The sequence below is a fragment of the Nipponia nippon genome, unplaced genomic scaffold, assembly GCF_047370975.1.
Source record: "Nipponia nippon isolate SJK-2023a ecotype South Korea unplaced genomic scaffold, ASM4737097v1 scaffold_3, whole genome shotgun sequence".
Taxonomy (NCBI): domain Eukaryota; kingdom Metazoa; phylum Chordata; class Aves; order Pelecaniformes; family Threskiornithidae; genus Nipponia; species Nipponia nippon.
The window spans coordinates 88,651,037-88,670,886 of NW_028262347.1; the positions used below are offsets into that span (position 1 = coordinate 88,651,037).

At 44.8% G+C, this 19,850-nt stretch overlaps 1 protein-coding gene across 3 annotated transcripts in view; it reads right to left on the reverse strand.

Moving 5' to 3' along the window:
• The window catches only part of IPMK (inositol polyphosphate multikinase), a 46,511-nt gene extending 33,250 nt beyond the window's left edge, over window positions 1–13,261 (reverse strand). For 2 of the 3 annotated variants that reach the window (XM_087764839.1, XM_087764838.1), the window contains exons 1-2: window positions 12,869–13,261; window positions 7,795–7,880 (exon numbers count right to left, since the gene is read on the reverse strand). In XM_087764839.1, the coding sequence (XP_087620965.1) occupies window positions 7,795–7,880; window positions 12,869–13,118 (336 nt within the window). In that variant the 5' untranslated portion in view covers window positions 13,119–13,261. Of the gene's footprint in view, window positions 1–7,754; window positions 7,881–12,868 lie in introns of all 3 variants that reach the window. The other variant, XM_087764840.1, reaches the window with a different exon arrangement.
• Window positions 13,262–19,850: the final 6,589 nt, after the last annotated feature.

A 19,850-nucleotide genomic window follows, 5' to 3' on the forward strand; every position in this document is an offset into this window, starting at 1 on the left:
CAGACATGGTGAGCCAAGTTATTTGTTTTGATTTGTCAAGAAGATATGTGTGTGTGTGTGTGTGTGTATAAAAAAATATGTACACACACATATATATTTGTGTGTGTGTGTATATACACATGTGTATGTTTATATAATACACACACACTCAGAAAAATAAATACTCAAAGAATGAAAAATAATTGCTACCAAATTGCTCCCTAAGTATTGGATATTACAGGAGTTTTAACAAGCATGTTATATACACAGTGGGACATTCAACATAATATTTAATGGAGTTTTTCAATTACTTATGGTTAATCTGGTACCTGGATGACCAAGGACACACCAAAACATTACATTATTTTCCACCATATGCATTGATGATTCACATCTCTTTCCACACATACACAGTCCTGGCTTTATGCAATATTCTCATATTCTCATATTACAAGCCTTTTTTTTTTTTAAATCTGGAAACTGGAATTCTTGTTTTCAGAGCCTGAATTTATTTTCCTTTTCTTTCAAGGAGGCAACCTACGCTTTCCTCAATCCCATACTGGCAGCCCACCAACCATATCTTACTTTCAAATAAACTTATAATGCAAAAAGTACTGTATTTCTGTATAACACCAACATACCTTTAGTAAGTTTATCCATATTCTGAAACATTCATAACCGAATTGAAGTTTAAACAATATTTCATCCAGTCTGAAAAAGTTAGCGCTCAAAATCAGGTTGGTAAGAGAACTGGATTTTTTTTTCCTGCTTGCTTACATAGCATGGACTGTAGACTACTCAGTCTGTTACCAACTCCACCCAGTAGTTCCTTGATAGCATCAAACTGCAATAACAGCCTTTTACTGTCTCCTTTTATGAGGTTTTCTTAGATTTATTAAAGCAAGTTGTAGTTTATTCTGTAGCACACAATATACAAGGAGCACAGGGAACACATGCTCACCAGACCCTTCTAGGTTAACCTTCTGCTGCACGGTGCGTCCCTTCCAAACTTGTTTTTGCTACAGAGTGCAAGAATCGCAAAAACCTGCCATACTTTTTAAGTCTTACTGTCCTGGTACAGTAGGCTTTCAGTCATTTAATAGTGATCTGAAGTACAAAAAAATGTGAGTGTTTATAGGACAGTAATAGGAACTCAGGAGATTCTTATACCTACATTTCATCCTTCCTCTCTCTTAGACAACTCTTAATGTGAAAAAAATCTTAGTACAAGCTGCCAGTATTTCACAATTTGGTCAAAAAGCCATTTTCTTCTCATTAGCTGAGGAGTACTGCATGTCCTTCCTTTTATTACAATGTCCAGGCTCATGGTTTAAAGTATAGAGTGTGAGGCAATTTCACACATTGGTTTGAGAACTTAAATTTGCTTATTTCCCCAGCAAAACAGAATTCCTCCCAGACAGTTCCTCAGCAGGAGGAATGACGCCAAGGGCAGAAATGGACTATATCAGAACGTGCTCGCTGTGTTTGCAAACAGGTAATTTGTATACTTTAGTGCCGCTCCCTCTTCTGGAGATGCAGCAGATCTGGATGTACCAGCATGAGACACAGCCAAAGATAACCTTTCAGGATATCGAGCTACAGCTCCGAATGCGGTAGTAATGAAAAGTCGGGGCAAGGCATTGCATCCCCCAAATGAGACGTTAAGAGAACCGTACATCCTATTTCTCCAAGCTTTGTCCATACAAGACTGAAAAGCAGAACCTTAGCTGGAGACTTGATCACGGGATAAGGATATTTTAGTACACAATAGCAGCACGATGGCCATCATCCACTCCTTTTTCAGTCAAGGATAATCATCTAAATCAAGACTATAAAATCAGTTAACTGAGTTTACAAAATAGGGTACTTCATCCTGAAGCAAGACATACTTTGCCTCCCCAATCCCTTTCCTTTTCCGTCACTAGCAGGGAACAGTTTATAGAACACAGGCTGCCTTATCGTGATTTGTGCTATATAGGCTGAAAGGGGGCTGAGCCTTATGAGTCAGTTCTTGCAACTCTATGCAAAAGCTTCCAGGCCAAAACACATCTTTCAGGCTGCTGGCTTGATTTTATGCCACGGAGGGGGAGGGAAGCCACCAGAAGTCTTCTGCACTGCCTGAAGCTGCTTGAATACTAAATAAATTAGACAATGCAAAAAAGAAGAAAGCATCAAGCCGTAATGAAAAGCCACGGCATAGAAGTAGTGGCAGGTTATTGAGAATGAAATAAATAAAACAGTAAGGAGAAGATTATTGATAATGGTTCAAATGAGCATACTTCCTGCACGTTTCTTCTCTGTAACCACAGAAGCACGAGGAACTATGGCTTCAGGAATATTAATGTAATTGGGTCTTCACTAACACGTTATCCTCTGGTCACAAGCTCAAAGACGAACTGTTACAAGAGAGACCATAAGAGTTGCACAAACGATATAAATTCTGCCTTATGTCAGGTTGTAAAATGAGTTAGTAAGTTCTTTAGGGAAAACAAAACAGAAAGACAAGTCATTGCCCTACTGAAAGCTGCATTATAATGCATCCAACAAAAGTTCAGAACAACAATTGTGCGGGCAACCATGAAACCATTACTTCCTAGCTTTCAAGCGCCTGACTCTCACCTAACTAATGTAAATCTCTTTTACATGCTGAGCTATTTGTGTCTCTTACATCCTGGCTTTGTTTTCAGGACATGTAACAAGAGTGAAAAACAATTTCTATTATCTACAGTGGTAACAGCTTCCTTGCATTCATTTTATATGTCAGCAGGGCTTGAACCCTGAACTTTCAGACTACTGCTACAGCGGTTAACAAAGCCGTCATTAGCTGGCAATGGGTCGAAGATCTGTTATCCAGAAGGGCCAGATGACTAGCCCAATTATCTTTTCCCAATGCTACGTGGGGTGAATCAGCTCCCTTGGTTCCCAAGCATTGGGACAGAGGTAGAAGGTTGCCAGAGCTGAGCTGGGACTGGAGAACCCCATCCACCTTTTCATTGCAACCCCCCAAAATTACCGTTGCACTCTGGGACAACGGTATCTGAGAATTCGGGTAAGACTTGCATTACAACAGCCTTGGAAACCTTATAGTATTGCAGGTATGTTACTTGGAGCCATGACTTGGCAACATCACGAGAACCAGCTATGACAATTCTGACATGCAGCCACTAGCAAACAGGAAAGAAAAAAAAACCAACACCTGGTAAGCGCTGGAAGTTGTCCATGCTGCAAGAGCTTTCTCAGGACAGTTTTTGGCAGGCAGGGTAAGGGGAAAAGGTATACTACTCACAGCCCAAGCATCACCCAGTCACCGTAGGAGAGCAGAAAGGCAATTCAAATAAAAGTTTACAGGAACATTTATTGATCTGTTAAGCATAAAATCCCCGTTTATTAGCTACTGCATTAGCAACCTTTAAAACTTCAGTATGCCATGCTCAGAACAGGTACACACAGTAACAGAGGTTTACAGCCCCACCGAGTGAATGCCAGAAATCAGAAGTGAAAGAGCTGCCATTTCAAAACAGTTCAGCGACCTTCTTTCATTCTGTTGAATGTAAGAAACACTCCATCTCTTAGTGCTAAACACACAGCTTATAGGAAACTGTACTCACGAAAGTAACCTCAACAACTGTAAATTCTCTCTTCCTCAGTTTTAAATACTGGCAGCCCAAGGTCTATCCTTTTGTGCCCACAAAAGCAGTGCCCTACTTAAAGACTGACATTCCAGTTTCCTCCCCCTCTTCGAGGCACCAACAGGACAGTAGTTTCTGCAATGCTACATTCTTGACGTGACAAATTAAGAAAAACCCCGTGCTGAAGAGGATAGCTCTTCAATAGGAAGAGAGAGTTATGCTAACACACAGCGCTCTTAGGTAGAGCCTGGTATGTTTGAGACAAGAGCCCTGTACCCAGCTAAGCAGGGAGGTTTTACCTCATACAGTGACTGCACTAACCTTCTCAAAGGATGCGTTTCTCACAGTTCCCAACTCATCTGCCAGAAGAGATCACCGTAGGAGGGCTGATAGGCTTCTTCCCTTCCCTCTCCCAACACTGCTGAATTAAATCAGACTGTTTCAGCATGTATAAATGCACCCTGGCATAAAGCAGGCTAAAGCCAAATACTAAACCACACCAAGTAGTAGCCTGCTTTTGTGGATTTCTTAGCATGCATGTGTAGGCAGCCTTACCATAAACACATACTGCCTTTTACCAATTTATTTTCTTTAATGGAAATGGGTCACTACTACATAATATATTATACTGCATCTTCCAACAGCACTATTTTCCTGTTTCCACATCTCTGTATACCGCTCCCTCCTGAAACTCCTTTAAAAGCAGACCTTTAGAGTGCCTCCGCCTACACATTCTGACCGAGTATTTCCATTAGATGGAAGCAACTGATACATAGTGTAGATAGTCCTTAAAAAAACACGACCCTTCTGTTTCAATTTTTTTCATTCTCTTGCTGCTCATACCTATTGAAAACAAAGTATTTTGTAGCTATTCAAGGTTAAAAAATTCCAAATTTTTTACCCAGATAATGTGGGTACCAGAAGACCTGGTAAAACACTCCATGGTTATGCAGCCTATGTTTGTAAGAAGTTCATGCCCCCAGGTACAGGAAGGGAGTTTGCAGGAACAAAATTAAAATGTTATTATTTTGATTTGATAGTTACTCATATTTACAGAACTCAATAGAAAGTGGACATTACCCCTGGAAAGTCACTCTCCAATGATAAGTTAATCAATATGTAGTAAGTTATTAACAATGGTTACAAACACCTCATTGTTCTACTACATTTCATCATAGAAGGTATTAACGATAATCTTGTCATACTCTATTTCCCCCCCTCCCTCGTAACACAGAATCATGGCAAGTCATTTCCCCATCAGTAGAGAATGACATATTGCTGTAGTAGAGATAAAAGTTTGGTTTACTTGCTGAAATAATCTCTTAAGAAAGACGACCTGTTTAGAGCGTGGGTTTGTTGTTTTTTTTTTTTTTTAACTGCTAAACTGAAAATACACTATCAGGAAAACAGAAGGGTAACCTAATGGCAATCTGAGTAGGAATTACTTGAGAGATTTTTCCAGTTTTCCACTTTGACAGAGACCTGTGAAATTCTTCAAAACTTCCAGTTGCCACCCACTTCTGAATAGGTTTCAGATCACTATTAGTATTTTGCACTACAGTGTCTTGCTCAAGTTTCCATTCCAAAATGGAAGCCCATTTTGTTTGGCTTCTACCAGTCAGCACTCAGCTTCGTGCTTAATAGAAAATAACCCATCGATAACCAGGGGAAAAAACTTCTGGTGATTCACTGATGCAGACTATGGCGCTCCGTCATGTTCACGCATCCAGCTGAAGGCAAATCCAGCAGTTTCAGAAGAGAAAACTGTCTTGTCCAGACAGAAGACCTGGTATCAGGTTAAATATATCAGAGTTATAGTCAAACTTGTCTCTTAATGCCTCATTATCTTCTATCGTGACACGTTCCCTGCAACCTTCAGATCACGAGAACTTGGACTGCATGCTGAAATACTGCTTCCCCGTCACTGCTGGTTATTCAAAGACACTTCTGCCTCAGATCTGCAATAGCTGCTCTCCAGCTGACTTGTGAAGCTGAAACTGAGACATGCTCATCTTCTTGCTACCATATACTACAGAGGTTCTCAATTACTTCAGCCAAGGATGTTTGCTTTACCCCTAAGAAAAAAAACCCACTTGTTTCTGGCCCAGGTACTGGGGTACTAATCTTAATTCAGGCCAGGGTAAGGTAGCATGCAAAGGAAGCGATAACTGATCTATCACTACAGACAAAACAGTTACAAGCACATGGGAAAAAGCAGGTGCAGAAATGAAAAAAATAAAGTCATGATTAATCCACATATACTAACGGGTAACCTTCTGGTTTGGTCTTATCAACAGACTTGCTGTCTAGTCATGACAAAGTGACAGTCTGGAATTCATCGGTCTTGTTCCACTTGTTTCATCTCTGGAGTGTTTCTTACCATCTCCTGTACCTGACTGCCTTGTAAACAACCCCTTGTCTCAAGGAGTGGTAAAACTCTCCTTCCCCCATTCTCTGGAGGCTCATTAGCCTACTCCCAGGTGATAATGTCTCTTTGATTATAGACCACAAGATGCATTGAGCTCAGTCACCAAAACAGGACAGTCTTGCTGTTGTTCCCACTCCTTATCAGTTTAATCACTAAACCTGACAGAAGACTACCAACACAAGGAAGTTTTGCCATCTTTTAAATAATCAAATCAGTTCATCGATGTCCAAAAAACACCAGCACGGCACAAGATAAATGGTAAGAATGGGAAGAAAGGCCTTTCCCTCTTGGCAGCAATAAGCTATTGTATCAGCTCAAGCGGCACCTGAAACTGTACCTTACACTGAACCTCACAATCCGCAGTAATCCTCATCTTGTAACAACCACACGTAGTGTTTAGGTGTCTATATCCTGCATCACATGGTTCTTGCCCAAGAGCAAATATGATAGTAGTTAATCATTGAGAAGCGATAAAACCCCAAGATCTTTCTCCTGTACTTTCACCTATGTAACGTACAGGCATTTGCTCTCCTTCCCTTCTCCCACAACAAGGCATCCTAACCCACGCACAACTAATTGTGTACACACATTTCCCTTTCTCCGTTATTTTTCAAGAATTGCCCAACCCCTCTCCCAAATGGCTTATAACCAAAAAACGCGACCCAGCAAGGCCCTGGAAGACATAATTGAAGCTAACTTTGCAAGTTACTAGCATTGAGACCTGACTTCTTCCACTATGACATGGCATACTAACAAGGGCACTATTAGTGTGCCAGACCTCTTTCTCGAAGATTTTGCCCAGGGTCTTGCTCATGGCTTGTTATGCAAGTCTAAGCAACAGGCAAAATAATAAAGCCTGTGCTGTGAATGGTTCATGTCTAAGCAATGCTCAAGCTTACCCCTCTCACCTGCCAGCTTTAGACAGTGATAGCACATTACTGTCAGTACCTCAGGATATCACAGAAGAGTAAGTAGCCTGACACTCAAAGGAGTCTGTTCAAGCTTTCTCCTTCTACTGAAGAATTACCACTCGGGCTGGATTGCATCTTTCTTAACCTCATCTAAATGACAGTCACTGAGAAACCTCAGAAAAATATTTACATTTAGATTTAACTGGCTCCTGCTGAGCTCCTACTAACTCAAGAGCTGCTGTTTTGTCTAGCAGTGCCATCATGAAAATTATCGAGTAATGCTAGTATGCAAACACATTGTTCACTTAGAGCACGTTGCTTAGTCTGTTTTAATGTGAGATGTTTCCACAAAATATGTAAGGTCATTTGGTAACTTAAATTAATACCCTTCTAGGGGAAAGAAATTATGGGGAAAAAAAAAAAAAAAAAAAAAGGAAAAACAAACCAAACACCACAGCAAAAAGAGGGTCTCAAGACTCCTCTCATCCTTCAAACTGAAGGATGAAGGCTCCTCCTCATCCTTCAAACTGAAGATTAGCAATAGGAGAAATACAACAAACTAAAGTTAAAACAACTGTAAAGTTTCACTTTTTATTGACTTTTTAAAGGAGCTGATTTTTAATACAGTGAACAATTTTAATACAGTGAACAGAGCAATACTTCTAGCAATAAACCAGACTAGACAGAAGTGTAAGATATGCTAAATTTAGGGGCTGTCACTGACCGACCGTTCAGATATTTAGGTTGCACTTTCCCAACCACAACAATAAGGATGTACTTCTAAAGGAAGGACACTTATTGCTTCACCTGCAGCGAGCCAGCTCCCTCCACGCTGCAGGACCCTCACCTTGTTGTAGAACTCCTGCTCCCTGGGACCGCGGGGTGGTGGCTGCAACTGCTTCAGGACAGTCCCATCTGGATGCTGCAGTATACCTAGAAGAGAAGCATTTCCTTCAGGGCTTAGTTTTAAGAGATACAGCTTTTTTTTTTTTTTTTCCCCTTCAGAAATAGAAAATACACCATCACGGACAGCCTATTTGCAAAGTTGTACTGCTTTCAGTATGTGCACAGCAGAGTCAAAATTGGCAGCTCCTACACAAAACCCTTAGGAGAGGTTTGCTTGCATTCCTCTTTTTCTAGTCACCAGATGATTTCCTGGGTCTAATTCTGCTGAAGGCCAACACAGTACTGGGATTTGACATGAAAAGTTCCACCCAAAAAACCCATTCAATCAACTATGGAAGATTACACAGACACTCCCTTTTTAAATAACTGATAAGTTGTTTTTCCAACAATGCCAAGAAGTTAAAGGAGTTAGTACCACCTTCAATGCATTTCTCACTAGCTAAAATAGAAATATATGTCCTGTGAATGTATTACTATACATGTGGCATAGAACGAGCACTTCTATATTACTAGAAGTAGCACCCGTATAGCACTCCATGCTAATCAGATGCAACTATTTTTATCACCCATAATTACAATACAGAATTTCACCTCAGCCAGGTGACCACCTTCACCAAAAAAAAAAATCCAAAATATCCTCCCAAAGCAGCCTTAATGACTTTCCAGTCAGCAATATTGCTGAGTAGCTGTGTAAGAAATGCAACTGAGTATCTGAGGGTACTCAAGAGATGGATATGGGCGAGAATGGAGAAAAGTAACTGCATCCCTGTGAAATGCGCTCTAAATTTCAAAATCATCAGTTGCAAGGGAAAAAGAAAAACCCACTTCTGGAAAAGAAATTTTCTCCTAGGATTTATTCATAGCTTTTCAGATAGCAATTTATTTGGCTTAGAAGGGCAACAAAAATGTGAACTGTATCCAAAATAGGTTCCATCTTCAGCTTACCACTTGAGGAAACACAGTAAAACGAGCCAGGAGCTTTGTATCTCAAAAAGAGTTTGCAGTTGTAACGGCAACGGTGTTTTCACCTTTTAGAAAGGATTATCTCTGAATGGGCTCTGCTGTGCAGTCTTAGAAACAAAACAAAATCTTTAGAGCCTAAGATATTTACTTTAAAACTACCACCAGACTTACAAAAGTTGTTTCATTAGTTGGCTGTGCCAATGAACAAAGAGTGGTTTTAAAAATTTGTGTAAAACAGCTCAAGTCATGTTACTTGCTGAAAGTTGCATTTTGTATACTTTCCAGAACTAGAAAAATATTGCCACACAACAGCTCGCAGACTACCACAACATCTTCAAGACACAACAGCTCCCCCTGCCCCGTACCCTTTTACATGGGCTGGAAACCACTTCGCAAAGTGCACAAAGTATTTGAATGGCGTGTGTTTTGAATGTGAATTGCTAACAATCACAACATTAAAAAAGGTTTTATAACACATACTCCTCAAAATCTGCATGTTGGCTTTGATGATAAGACAAGTAGACCATCTACAAGGCAGAAAGACCAGGCAAATATTCCTGAAGTAAAACCCATACACTACTGGATTGATACATATTACTTGAAGAGTTTAATATAACCTGACCTTGTTTCAAGTTCCCTCATCCTCTGGATTTCTTGACAGACTAGAGCACCTACTCTGTAACTGTGACTGAGGCAGGCCTGGAAACCAAAGACTCATGTTTCAAAATTCACCACGAAGATGAGAACTCCATAACCTTCCCTGTGATCTACACCACCACCCAGAGATACCATCACCTGCAGATCATACTAACATAAGGATGTTGGTCATGGGTTTGTTCTAGGGTAGTAGATAGTATTGTTTTAATAGATGAATAAGCAATTTAACATTTCTGAAGAAGCAGCAGAACTATACCAACATTAAAATTCTGAAATATCTCACAAACATTTCTCTATGGCTCTGCATGCAAAGCTTGCTAGCATTCTGAAACTCAAATCTACTGCAAAAATAACCAATATAGATATATGCACTCTTCTAAACAAAACAAAAAAAAATTATATCCAATCCACATGCTTTACTGAACTATAGGCAAAACCTGTTCTGCACAAACATGCCGAACATTTACTTTAGAAAAAAATCCTCTGTCCTCTGAGGGTATGCAATAAGGATTGACCAGTAGGTATGTGCCACCTTAACCTTTGCATCAGGAAAACTGCAGCCAGAGTTAGAAGTTTTGTGATTTGCATTACCGAGCAAGTCACACTGAAAGAGAATGGCTCCTTTAGCTACAGAATCCCACTGATGGCTTGAGGACCTCCAGCACTTTGCGGGTACAGGCACCAAACCACAGCCAGGTGCAGGAGGCTCTATAAGGTGGTGTATCCCATCAGCTCCTGTCTCTCTCCACCTGCCTATGGAATTAAGCCACAACCCAAGGTGGTTATCTTACTTACTACACATGATTTACCCTGTTCTGGGGGAAGCACTACTGATCACAGCATTCAACAACAGGTCAATCGTAACGCCCAGAAGCCGAGAGTCTATGTGCGCGTGCAGGGAGACTACTAAAGCCCTTTCTTTGCAAAGTGGTAACAGTCACAGGGAACAAAGGGAAACTGGAAAGGTTATTCAGGAGGGAGGGAACCCTATAGCAAAGAAATTTTAAGGCGTACTTTAACCAGAAAAATAAAATAGTTAAAAAATACTTTGGATACCTTCAAGTCCTCTGTGTGTTTGTATACGCAGACAGAAGGGAAGTTGAGCGCAGACAACAGCAGTGACATGCAGGAGGAAGCTGGGCAGAACAAGGAAGGCTCTGAGCTTGAATCAGTAAACAGCTCAGATACTAACCCCAGCCAAGTACAACCTTCAAGGTACGTTTGCCATGTTGTATGCATAGCAATAGAGGTATCCCAACAAAAAGGCATGCTGGTTTTATAGCTTTAGATTTTTAAAACGCTGAAGGTTCAATGGGGTAAAAAAGGGCAGAACGGAAAATAGCAGGAAGGGTGACTGCTCTAGGAAAAGGCAGAAAAGGTAACAGAGAAGGTAGAAGACACACTGGTCTCCTCACACATGCTTAAAGTTCTCACAGATTCTGGCATACAGATTGTCTGCGATATTCCTTACCAGTGCTATTAGCAACTACATATATCCAAACATCTGGCCACTAGCTTCACAACAAAGACACCACGAGGAGCAGCACTGCAGAATTATACATGACCCTGTATCTTTAGCATCTCGACTGCCTGCACTCCTACATACAACATCTGTAAAGAAATAAAACAAGAAGATTCAGTTACAAAAATGAGAGAGCTGTGAGTGCCAGAGAAGCTTTGGTCTTCATTTACATGTAAAGCTCAGTTTCTAAGATGACATCATCAACGACGGTGGTACCTCTGCAGGAAAATCTTGGTCTTGCTCATTAGATGTAGTGGAGCTAGCTTTAACGAATCCATTTGAGCTGTACCCACAATACAGGTGGTGTATCACCCATTTTGTCTTGACCCAACTGTGATAAAATTGACGTGCCAAAGGTGAGGCTCTCCCTGAAGGGACTCTTTTTTGCCTGATCCCACCCCATGTTATATTAACAACGAGGAAGACGTACAGCTCCAAGGATCCAATGTACCTCCCTCTACATTTTATTGCACCGGTTGCAGCACGGGCAAGGGACAAGAATTACTTTGCTGTGGAGATTATCAGCAGCAAGACGTGCCATGAACGCAGGCTGTAGATAAGAAACTCACAGTGCCATTAGTGCTGTAATTCCACTCGCTGATGGCTGAAGGGGTTCTGAAGTTCAACCCTTGGCCTATTCAGCAGAGGCAGTTTCTACCGACAGGATTCAAAGGCAGTATGACAGTGGGTACTCGTTATAGCTATACCCTACCCGTTATAGCTACCCTATAGCTATACCCTACCCTATACTCGCATATAGGGTACTCTCAAAGGGCACACTGAGAGCTGAATGGATGTATGCCTTACATTTGGCTCAGAGGCAGGAGTTATACCAAACGCGATGTCCTGGAAGGGTGAGAAATGCCATTTGGCAACGTTAACTTGGCCGCTTGCTCTGGCACTGACCATCGCCTACGTTAAAAGGCACCTTCATCAGAAGGGCCAACACCTCACTCCTCAACCTGGAATTAAAATAGAAATTTAAAGCTAGTGGAGGCACACTTAAAAAATGCTGTATCCTCATGATATTTGTATTATTAGACTGCTTACTAGCCGTTGGTTCGGACTTACCATCAAATAAACAAGCAACTAAGAAGTTACCCCAGACTGGTAAATTGCTTACTAATATTTTGCTGAAGTTTCTGGTGGCCATAGGTTTGGAGGTTCCCTTTAGATAAAGCATAGTTTAAATATACGTTCTGAGGGTACCAGCACGCCGTTGCCTAAATTCCCACTTTTTTAAAAGGTGCCTGTTAGAATGAAGCTGAACTGCAGAGGCCCTCTGGCTTAAAGGTGCCCGTTAACCATCCCGCCCTGACGGGTCGTTACCGTTTACGAAAACCAGCGTAAGACAGAAGCTCGGCAGCGGTGACACCCGCGCACCGCGGGAGAGCTCTGCCAGCCCCTCCGGCCCCCGACGGGAGGCGCAGAGCCCGGCCGGGGAGACGGAGCCCTCAGCGCTGAGGTGATCGCCGGACCCCTGCACTGACACTCACCCTCCCGCTGAGGCCGGCTCCCGGGGGCGAACAGGTGCTCGTACCTCGGGCAGAGCCCGGCGGCGGGAGCTCAGCCACCAGGGCGGCAAGCCCTGCCCGCCGCTCCTGAGGTCCCGCCTGCGGCCCCCCTCCCGCCGCCGCCGGCGAGCGGCTCACGCCTGTCACCAAGCCCCCCCCCCCCCCCCGCCCTCCGCCAGCAGCAGAGCTGCCGGCCGCCGCCAGCGGGACGTGAGGAGAATTGAAGCCGGACCCGCCCCGCCACAACCAGGTTGGAAAGAATTAAGGTAAAACGGGAGGGCGGGGGGGAACCCCCTCACGGGCGGCCCGGCCCGCCGCTCCCCCCGCCGCCCTCCTCCCCGCGCCCCGCCGCCGCTCACCGCCTTTATCCTTGCCGTACATGTGCCCGGCCACCTGGTGCGACAGCGGCACGCAGCCGTTCAGCCCCCGCCGCCGGCCCCCCGCCGCCGCCGCCGCCGCCGCCGCCGCCGCGGGGCCCGGGGAGGCGCCGAGCGCCGGCTGGGCCGCGGCCTCCTCCGCCTCGCCGCGCCCGCCGCCCGCGCAGCGCCCGCGCCCGCCCTCGGGGCGCCCCGCCGCGGGCGGCGCCGGCCGCGGGGGCTCCGTGGCCATTTCCCGGGGGTGGGGGGGTGGCGGCGGGAGGCGAGAGGCGGCCGCGCTGCGGCGGCGGCGGAGGGGCCTCAGCGGGCGCTGCGTGCCGGGGCGCGGGCGGCGAGGGCCCGCGGCTCCATCACCCCGCGCCGCGCCGCTCCGCACCGTGCCGCGCCGCCCACCCCGCTGCCGAGGCAGCGACTGGCCGCGGCGCCGCCCCGCCCCGGACGCGGCTCCGCCTCCGCCGCCCGGCCCGGCCCGGCCCGGCCCGCCGTGGGGCCGGGGTCGCCGCCGCTGCAGCCGAGCCAGGCGCGGCCCTGGGGGTAGGCCGCGGCCGGGCCCCGGCGCCTCGCTGAGGCTGGGGCGGGCGGCGCCTGGGTTGAGCGGCCGCCTGCGGAGGCAGCAGGGCCGAGCGCACCCGAAACCGGCCCCGAGCCGGAGAGGGGCCGGTGACACCCACCCCCGTGGGCATCCCCACGCCGCCCCGACCCGCCGCCAGCCCCCGGGGCCAGCCTTCGCTCCCTCGACTCTCCCGGGACAGCCTGCCGCCGAGGGCGGCGAGAGCCGGGTGTTGACGGGCAGAGGCCGTTCCCCCTCCGCTGCTTCTCGGTCACCAGAAATACGCCCAAAATCCTCTTCAGTTTTGTATCAATTCACCATCATCCCGAGGGTCGTTTATTTTCTCTCCAGTCGATCAGAGGGACTACAAGCGAGAGCGAACTGAAGCCTGTAAATAGTATCAGACCTTTAAAGTGGGTAAGGACCGTTACAGCAGTCTAAACCAGAGCGTTACCAAGCTCTCTAGGTGCTGGTCTTGCATTTGAGGTGGGCGCACCTGGCCTAACACCAGATCAAAACTGGATAAGGGGTTAATCTCTAATCTGAATTTTAACTCCCCGTGGGTAGGGGAAGGTATGCACAAGCCCCGCATTCGCTCACAGAACCCCAAAGCCTGCTGCCTGGCTAGGAGGCTTTATTAAGATTCCTTTTCACTAGGGCATACATCAGCTCTATTTGTCAGCCTGTAATTACTTCCTTTTCTTTTTTGCTGTTCCTTTCCTTTATAAACTTAGCTGAACTCTGTGAGTATTAGATCTGCACTTTTGCCACAGTATCCGCCAGTATCAAGTCATGTTTAGCATTAGTAGGATGCAGGAATGGGAAAACAAGGCCGGAGATAGAAAAATTAATTTTAGCAGATAGATGACGTTCCCCCAGGTTTTATAAAAAAGTGCTGATGTATATCAGGAATCAGCGTTGACATTGGAGGAACAACGATGCAGTGAGCTCAGCTATTGCTGCCTCTTCCCCATCCCATAGTTGGCAGGTGCTTGGGAGAACTGGATGGCAATTTGGGGGATTTACTGGGGAAATTAAAGTATCGAAGGAACAGGAAGGTCACAGGGAAAATGAGAGTATTGAAGAGTAAGGAGCATAGCATATGAATCTAGCAAAACTGAGACTCATTAGTTCATTGTTCATGGAACAATTTGTTTCACTCTCTTAATTGGGTAAGAGGGGGAAGACAGTGGTAACAACTCAGCAAGATCCTCTCTGAAGTAACAAGGCTGGTCAGAAGAGTTACATTTCTCCCTCCCAAATATCCCCTTCTCATCAGTCGTTACTGTCCAGCCCGAAACATTAGGAGTCAGGTGGTTGCAAGCGTAAGCTCCTGTCTTCGGTTCCCGAATGCTGAATTTTCCCAGGGGGGTGCTGACACAACAGATAAATACCACAGATTGGTCAGCCCTTGCACAAAAAAAAATTACCAAGGAGTACAGTCAAAAAAAAGCACAAGTGGTACGTGTCTGGCAGAGAGAAGGCTTCCAGTCTCGGCAGCAGCAGCTGCTGCAAGGTTTGGATGCCAACCTGAGCCTTGTGGAAAGATATTTCCCCCTGTGGAGATGCGAGACGCTTCGGCTGATCTGGGTCTAAACGCAGAGAGAAAAACATAGGTGGCATTTCAGATTTGCGTGAGTGCCCATTTAACACTGCGATCTACCTGAGCTCGAAATCTTAATGGAAAAAAAAATGGAATTAAAAGGCAAAAAATTGGAATTTAAAGGCTATTCAAGTATATAGTCCTGAACAGATAGCTTCTAGATATCCTTAGAGCTAACAGAAGTGGGCCTGGAGGGGATTAAAAGAAATACGAAAGCATGAGTAATTGGAATAAGCAAACACTGACTGTTTCCTTTTCCCTGATATTTGCTTTAGTCAGATTTATGCATATAGAAATCAAGTGACGCGAGACTCTATCTTCCGCTCACTCATTCCGCCCTCACGCTTTAGCACACAGAGTTCACTGATCTTATCTGGGAACTTCTCCTAAAATAAAACAAGCGAAACCAAGAGAATACCAGAAATGACAAATAATTAATTTCTCCTCCACAGAGTGTGATACTGTGAGAGTTTGCACTGAAAGCTGAATCTACCAGCAAGATTCCCAAGGAAACTTCTTGCAATTGCACTCGAAGAGAAAGTGAAAGAGGCTGCAAACAGCTCCTAAAGAAGGGGCAGGTGGTTGGGAATCCCCCCCCCGACAAAATGCATTTGGCAAAATTATGCTTAATTCTGGATTACTCTTTGTTGCTGGAAAACAATCTTACCTCACTCGGTCTCACAAAAATGTAAACGCTAACAATATAATAATTATAAATATTACACGCTCGTTTATTTTGCACAACCTGCTTTGCACTGCAAGAGGATGTCTCACCAGCAGATTGCAAAGCTCTCCCGAACTGAGCAAGGATTACAAAAGAATAACTTTCTGCTGAAATAAAGCCCTTTTTCAAAAACAACAGCTAGTTAATAACTAACCACAAGACGCACAGTAATTTAGTACAGGAAATAAGCTCATACTTCAGTGGAAGTGCAGGGGGACATTAGATAAACAGATTAGTGGGGCTGGGACTTAGCCAAAATATTGGTACTCTAGAGGTATGGTGACAAGTGCCACTGGATTTTTGACTGTCCTTTTGGATGGTTCACAGCCACTTCTTCCCCATCTCGCCAAAAATACCGCTCCTCTGCCGGAGCCGTGTCTTCTGCGCGAGCTCTGTGCAAGAGGCGTGGATCCTGCTGCCCACAGAGCTGCTTCCTGCAGCAGGCAGCCGTGCTTGTGTAGCTTGTGCCGGACAAACGGATTGCAACAGACCCGACCTGGACCGTGCGTGTGGTCCTGATAAGAAACGTCGATCAGTGAAACCAATAATTTGCTGGATGGGTGAGAGCATCTGCAGCGGTGCTTCTATGGGCAGGAGGGCCTGTCCTGCTCAATCGGCGTACGGCAGACGTTGTCACAGCAGTGTGGAAATTGTAGCTGTGTTGCAGTTCTTTTTTTCTCGCAGTTTCACAGCAGAAGGGTTGCTGTATCGTGCCCTCTTAAAATAGCTCAGGGTTTTTAATCCTTTGATAAATTCACAGAAGTTCCGTGCTGTCCTTTTTGTTCTTGTTAAGTAAAGGAAAATCTAAACTACCCTTGTCTGTTGTAGCTGTAAAACTCAACGGTGCTGCTATCCCACTTTCTTTCCTAGCTACTGCCTTGTCACTTAGGCATCAGGTCCCACAATCATTAATATTTTACTTGGCTCTGACTGATGCAAACTCTTTGACACTACTCTCCTCCCTGGCAACCAGGTAAATCTGGGGTTTTCCTGGATGAAAACAAAGGGACGGTGTCAAAAGCCAACCTGCACTCTCCAGAGATAATACAATACGTTTTGAAAATGACTGTGAGGTTAATTCATGGCAGTTGTGTGTTTTCTGGATCACCTTTTCTACAAACAGAACCACAGCTGTAAATTTGGGGAAGTCTTTTGCATTAGAAAGCTACGAGGACTGTAAAGGTGAGAAGCGCATTTCAGTAGTTTCTTCCTCACAGTCCTTGAGCTTTTCTTTTTTATCATTAAAGAAACTAAGCAAAGAATTTGGAGGAAACATTCATTTTTGGACTGAGAGGAGGTTAAGGGGTGGGAAGCAAATGGAAGGGTGGAGAGGAGGCAGCAGTGCATGGGTGCCGAGACTGGTTTTATTCAACATCTTCACTCACGACCCGCAGAAGGGAGCGTGCGCAAAGTCTCCAGGTCTGCAGATGCTCACGACCTCCTTAGGGCAGTAAAATGCCAGGCCGATGGCCAAGAAGAATCTCATAGAAGTGAATGAAAGGCACAACGTTGGCATAGGAGCTTCAGTGTGGATAAACGTAAGGTAATGCATGTAGAGGAAAATAATCCAAACCAAAGCTCCTCAATGCTGATCCTGGAACCAGCTGTCACAGACTAGGAAAGAGATCCTGAAGTCACTGTTGACAGTTGTCTGAGATCATCAGCGCGGTGTGCGTCTGCAGCCAAAGAGAGCCAACAAAATGTTGGGCAACATCAGGAAGAGCCTTGAGAAGACAAAAGGCATCATTTTGCTGCTACGTGTAGCCTTAGCGTGCCACTTATTGAGTCCGGCTTCCATGCCTGGTCTCTCACAGAGAATAGGAACATACCATTAATTAATTGGTGCAGAAGATGGAATTAAACCATGATTTGTGGAGAGTCTGAATAGACGAAACATTATTTTAGCTGCCTCCAGCCCCAGAAAACAGCAATGAGAGATGTGTGTGCTTTGACATCCTTGGGCAAGAAGTTGTGCTTCTTTCTGAAACAGAGGCATTAGAGCAAAGTCTTTAGTACCATCTCCTGATCTCATGGCTTACAGGTAGAAAAAGATTACTCCCTTTGTCCTTCTGAACAAGGACTTTCCAAGTACAGTGTTGTATCTCTATCAGGGGGTTGCTCAGGGTTTACAAATGCATGATGGCATTTTACCAGTCACATCCTAATGCTTTAGGATAACCCCGGTACTTGGTTTAAGATGATTAACACGCCAAGAGGTTTATTTAAAATGCCTCTTTGTCTTTCCCTAGAGGCTACTTACATTGCCTCCACCTGCAGTAGAATCGAACACCTATTTACTGACTAAACCCACTGCCAACTGGGCAAGTCTCTTCTATTAAACAGTATTCTATTCCCAGACTTTGCAAAGCAACAGAATTTCAACCCTTAAAAAGTAATTTAACCCGTGCAGATGTTGGAGCCAAGAATGGGATTGAAAGAGCAAGATCACACTGTTTGAAAAGAGCAACAAATTTAATAATTACTGAAGTGGAAGTCTGTTCTGGCCATTGTTTTGGTACCCGAGTCTCGAGCAAGAGTCCTGGCAGTGAACAGAGAGTGCGTCTTGACCACGTCTTATCCATGTATGGTTATATTTGCCAGCTGCAGAAAAGTATTTGAGAAAACTTACGCAGTCAGTGACCTTACCATTCATTTTGCTGTGTTTCTGTTGCCAGCTGACTTGACTGAACGGCACAAACATTCCAGCTACTGAGCAGATCCTTGCAGTGTGCTGAATTTTGAATGCTTCACACATTAAAGCTATAATTTCTGGCACGCTCAGGAAGCTCCTCTTTTCTGCACAGGCTTCTCTCAGAGAGCAGAAGGCAATTTTTTTTTTTGTATAAATGTACCATGCATTCAAAAACACCAAAAGAACACTGCAGTCTGCATGACAAAAAGGATGCAGAGCAGAGCAGATTAAGGGCAGTGCAATGTCAAATCGGAGAGGAGGGGTGGTTCAGTCTTCAGCCAGGAAAAAAAATAACAAGAGAAATGATCTCTCTGGGCTTGCGTGAGATGTGTGCAACTTCTATGTATCGAAGAAAACAGAAGTTGCTTGAGAACCCCAATAAATCCTTTCTTACCAGTCCAAGCTGCACGTGAGAAAGGTGGACTGAATTCTGCTTTGCTACAATCACATAAACCTACTGGGATTTTCCTGACTTCAGGGAGCGTACCGGTAAATACTCCTTCTATTTATTATAATTGCACATCTAATTAAACAGTTTACAAAGGTGGGCGTGAAGGAACATTAGACTGCTAACAGCGGACCCACAGCATGAGTGTACGTTGCTTTCTGTCCAGTACTGCGGGATTTCACAAACAGTTCAGGAAGAAAAACCACAGTAACAGATGTCTGCTCAAGGCACATAACCCCTTCAGCTCCAAGGGGTACATTTTTGGCTAATAGAACCGCTTCGTCCCAGAAGCTAACAAACAGCCACTTTGTACATCTCATGCTTCGCTCTACTAAGAGGTATAATTAAATGCAACACATCGTTTTCTGTACTTTGATTTATCCCTTTTGCTACCACCTAGCAATGTTACACAGTGTTAAATCTTCTCTTCTAGCTTATGCTCTCCTCCCATCTGCCATTTTATGTCTTCTTTTTCCCCTTCTTGTTTCTCTCCGCACATTTCATGTATTCATTTTTATGTTATTTAGTTTTTATTCAGCTCCTCTCTGCATTAGCCCCAGCATTAGGCAGCCTGGAGATCATCCTGCCTGAGAAGCACACTATGCACCGCAGGCAGCGCAGCTACAACACTGCTACAGAAGAAAACAAGCAGCAGAGAGCTTCAAGCAGCAGCCCCCGGTACCCATCCTAAATTAACAATGGATCTAGAAAATTACCATTCTCCTGCTGGTGCAGAGAAGCCACTCATCAATGCAGGAAAACGAGGGCAGAACAAGCCTGGGTGCACAAAGCAATTGGGGGAACGGGTATCCGACACTGCTGGGCTTAACGTGTACCAGTGACAACGCAAAAGGCATTTGGTCTTCTCAGCAGGTCCACACGAAACGTTCTGACCGGGCTGAAAGAGAGGTGCTGAGCACTGATAAACTCAGTCTGCTGGCAGCCGT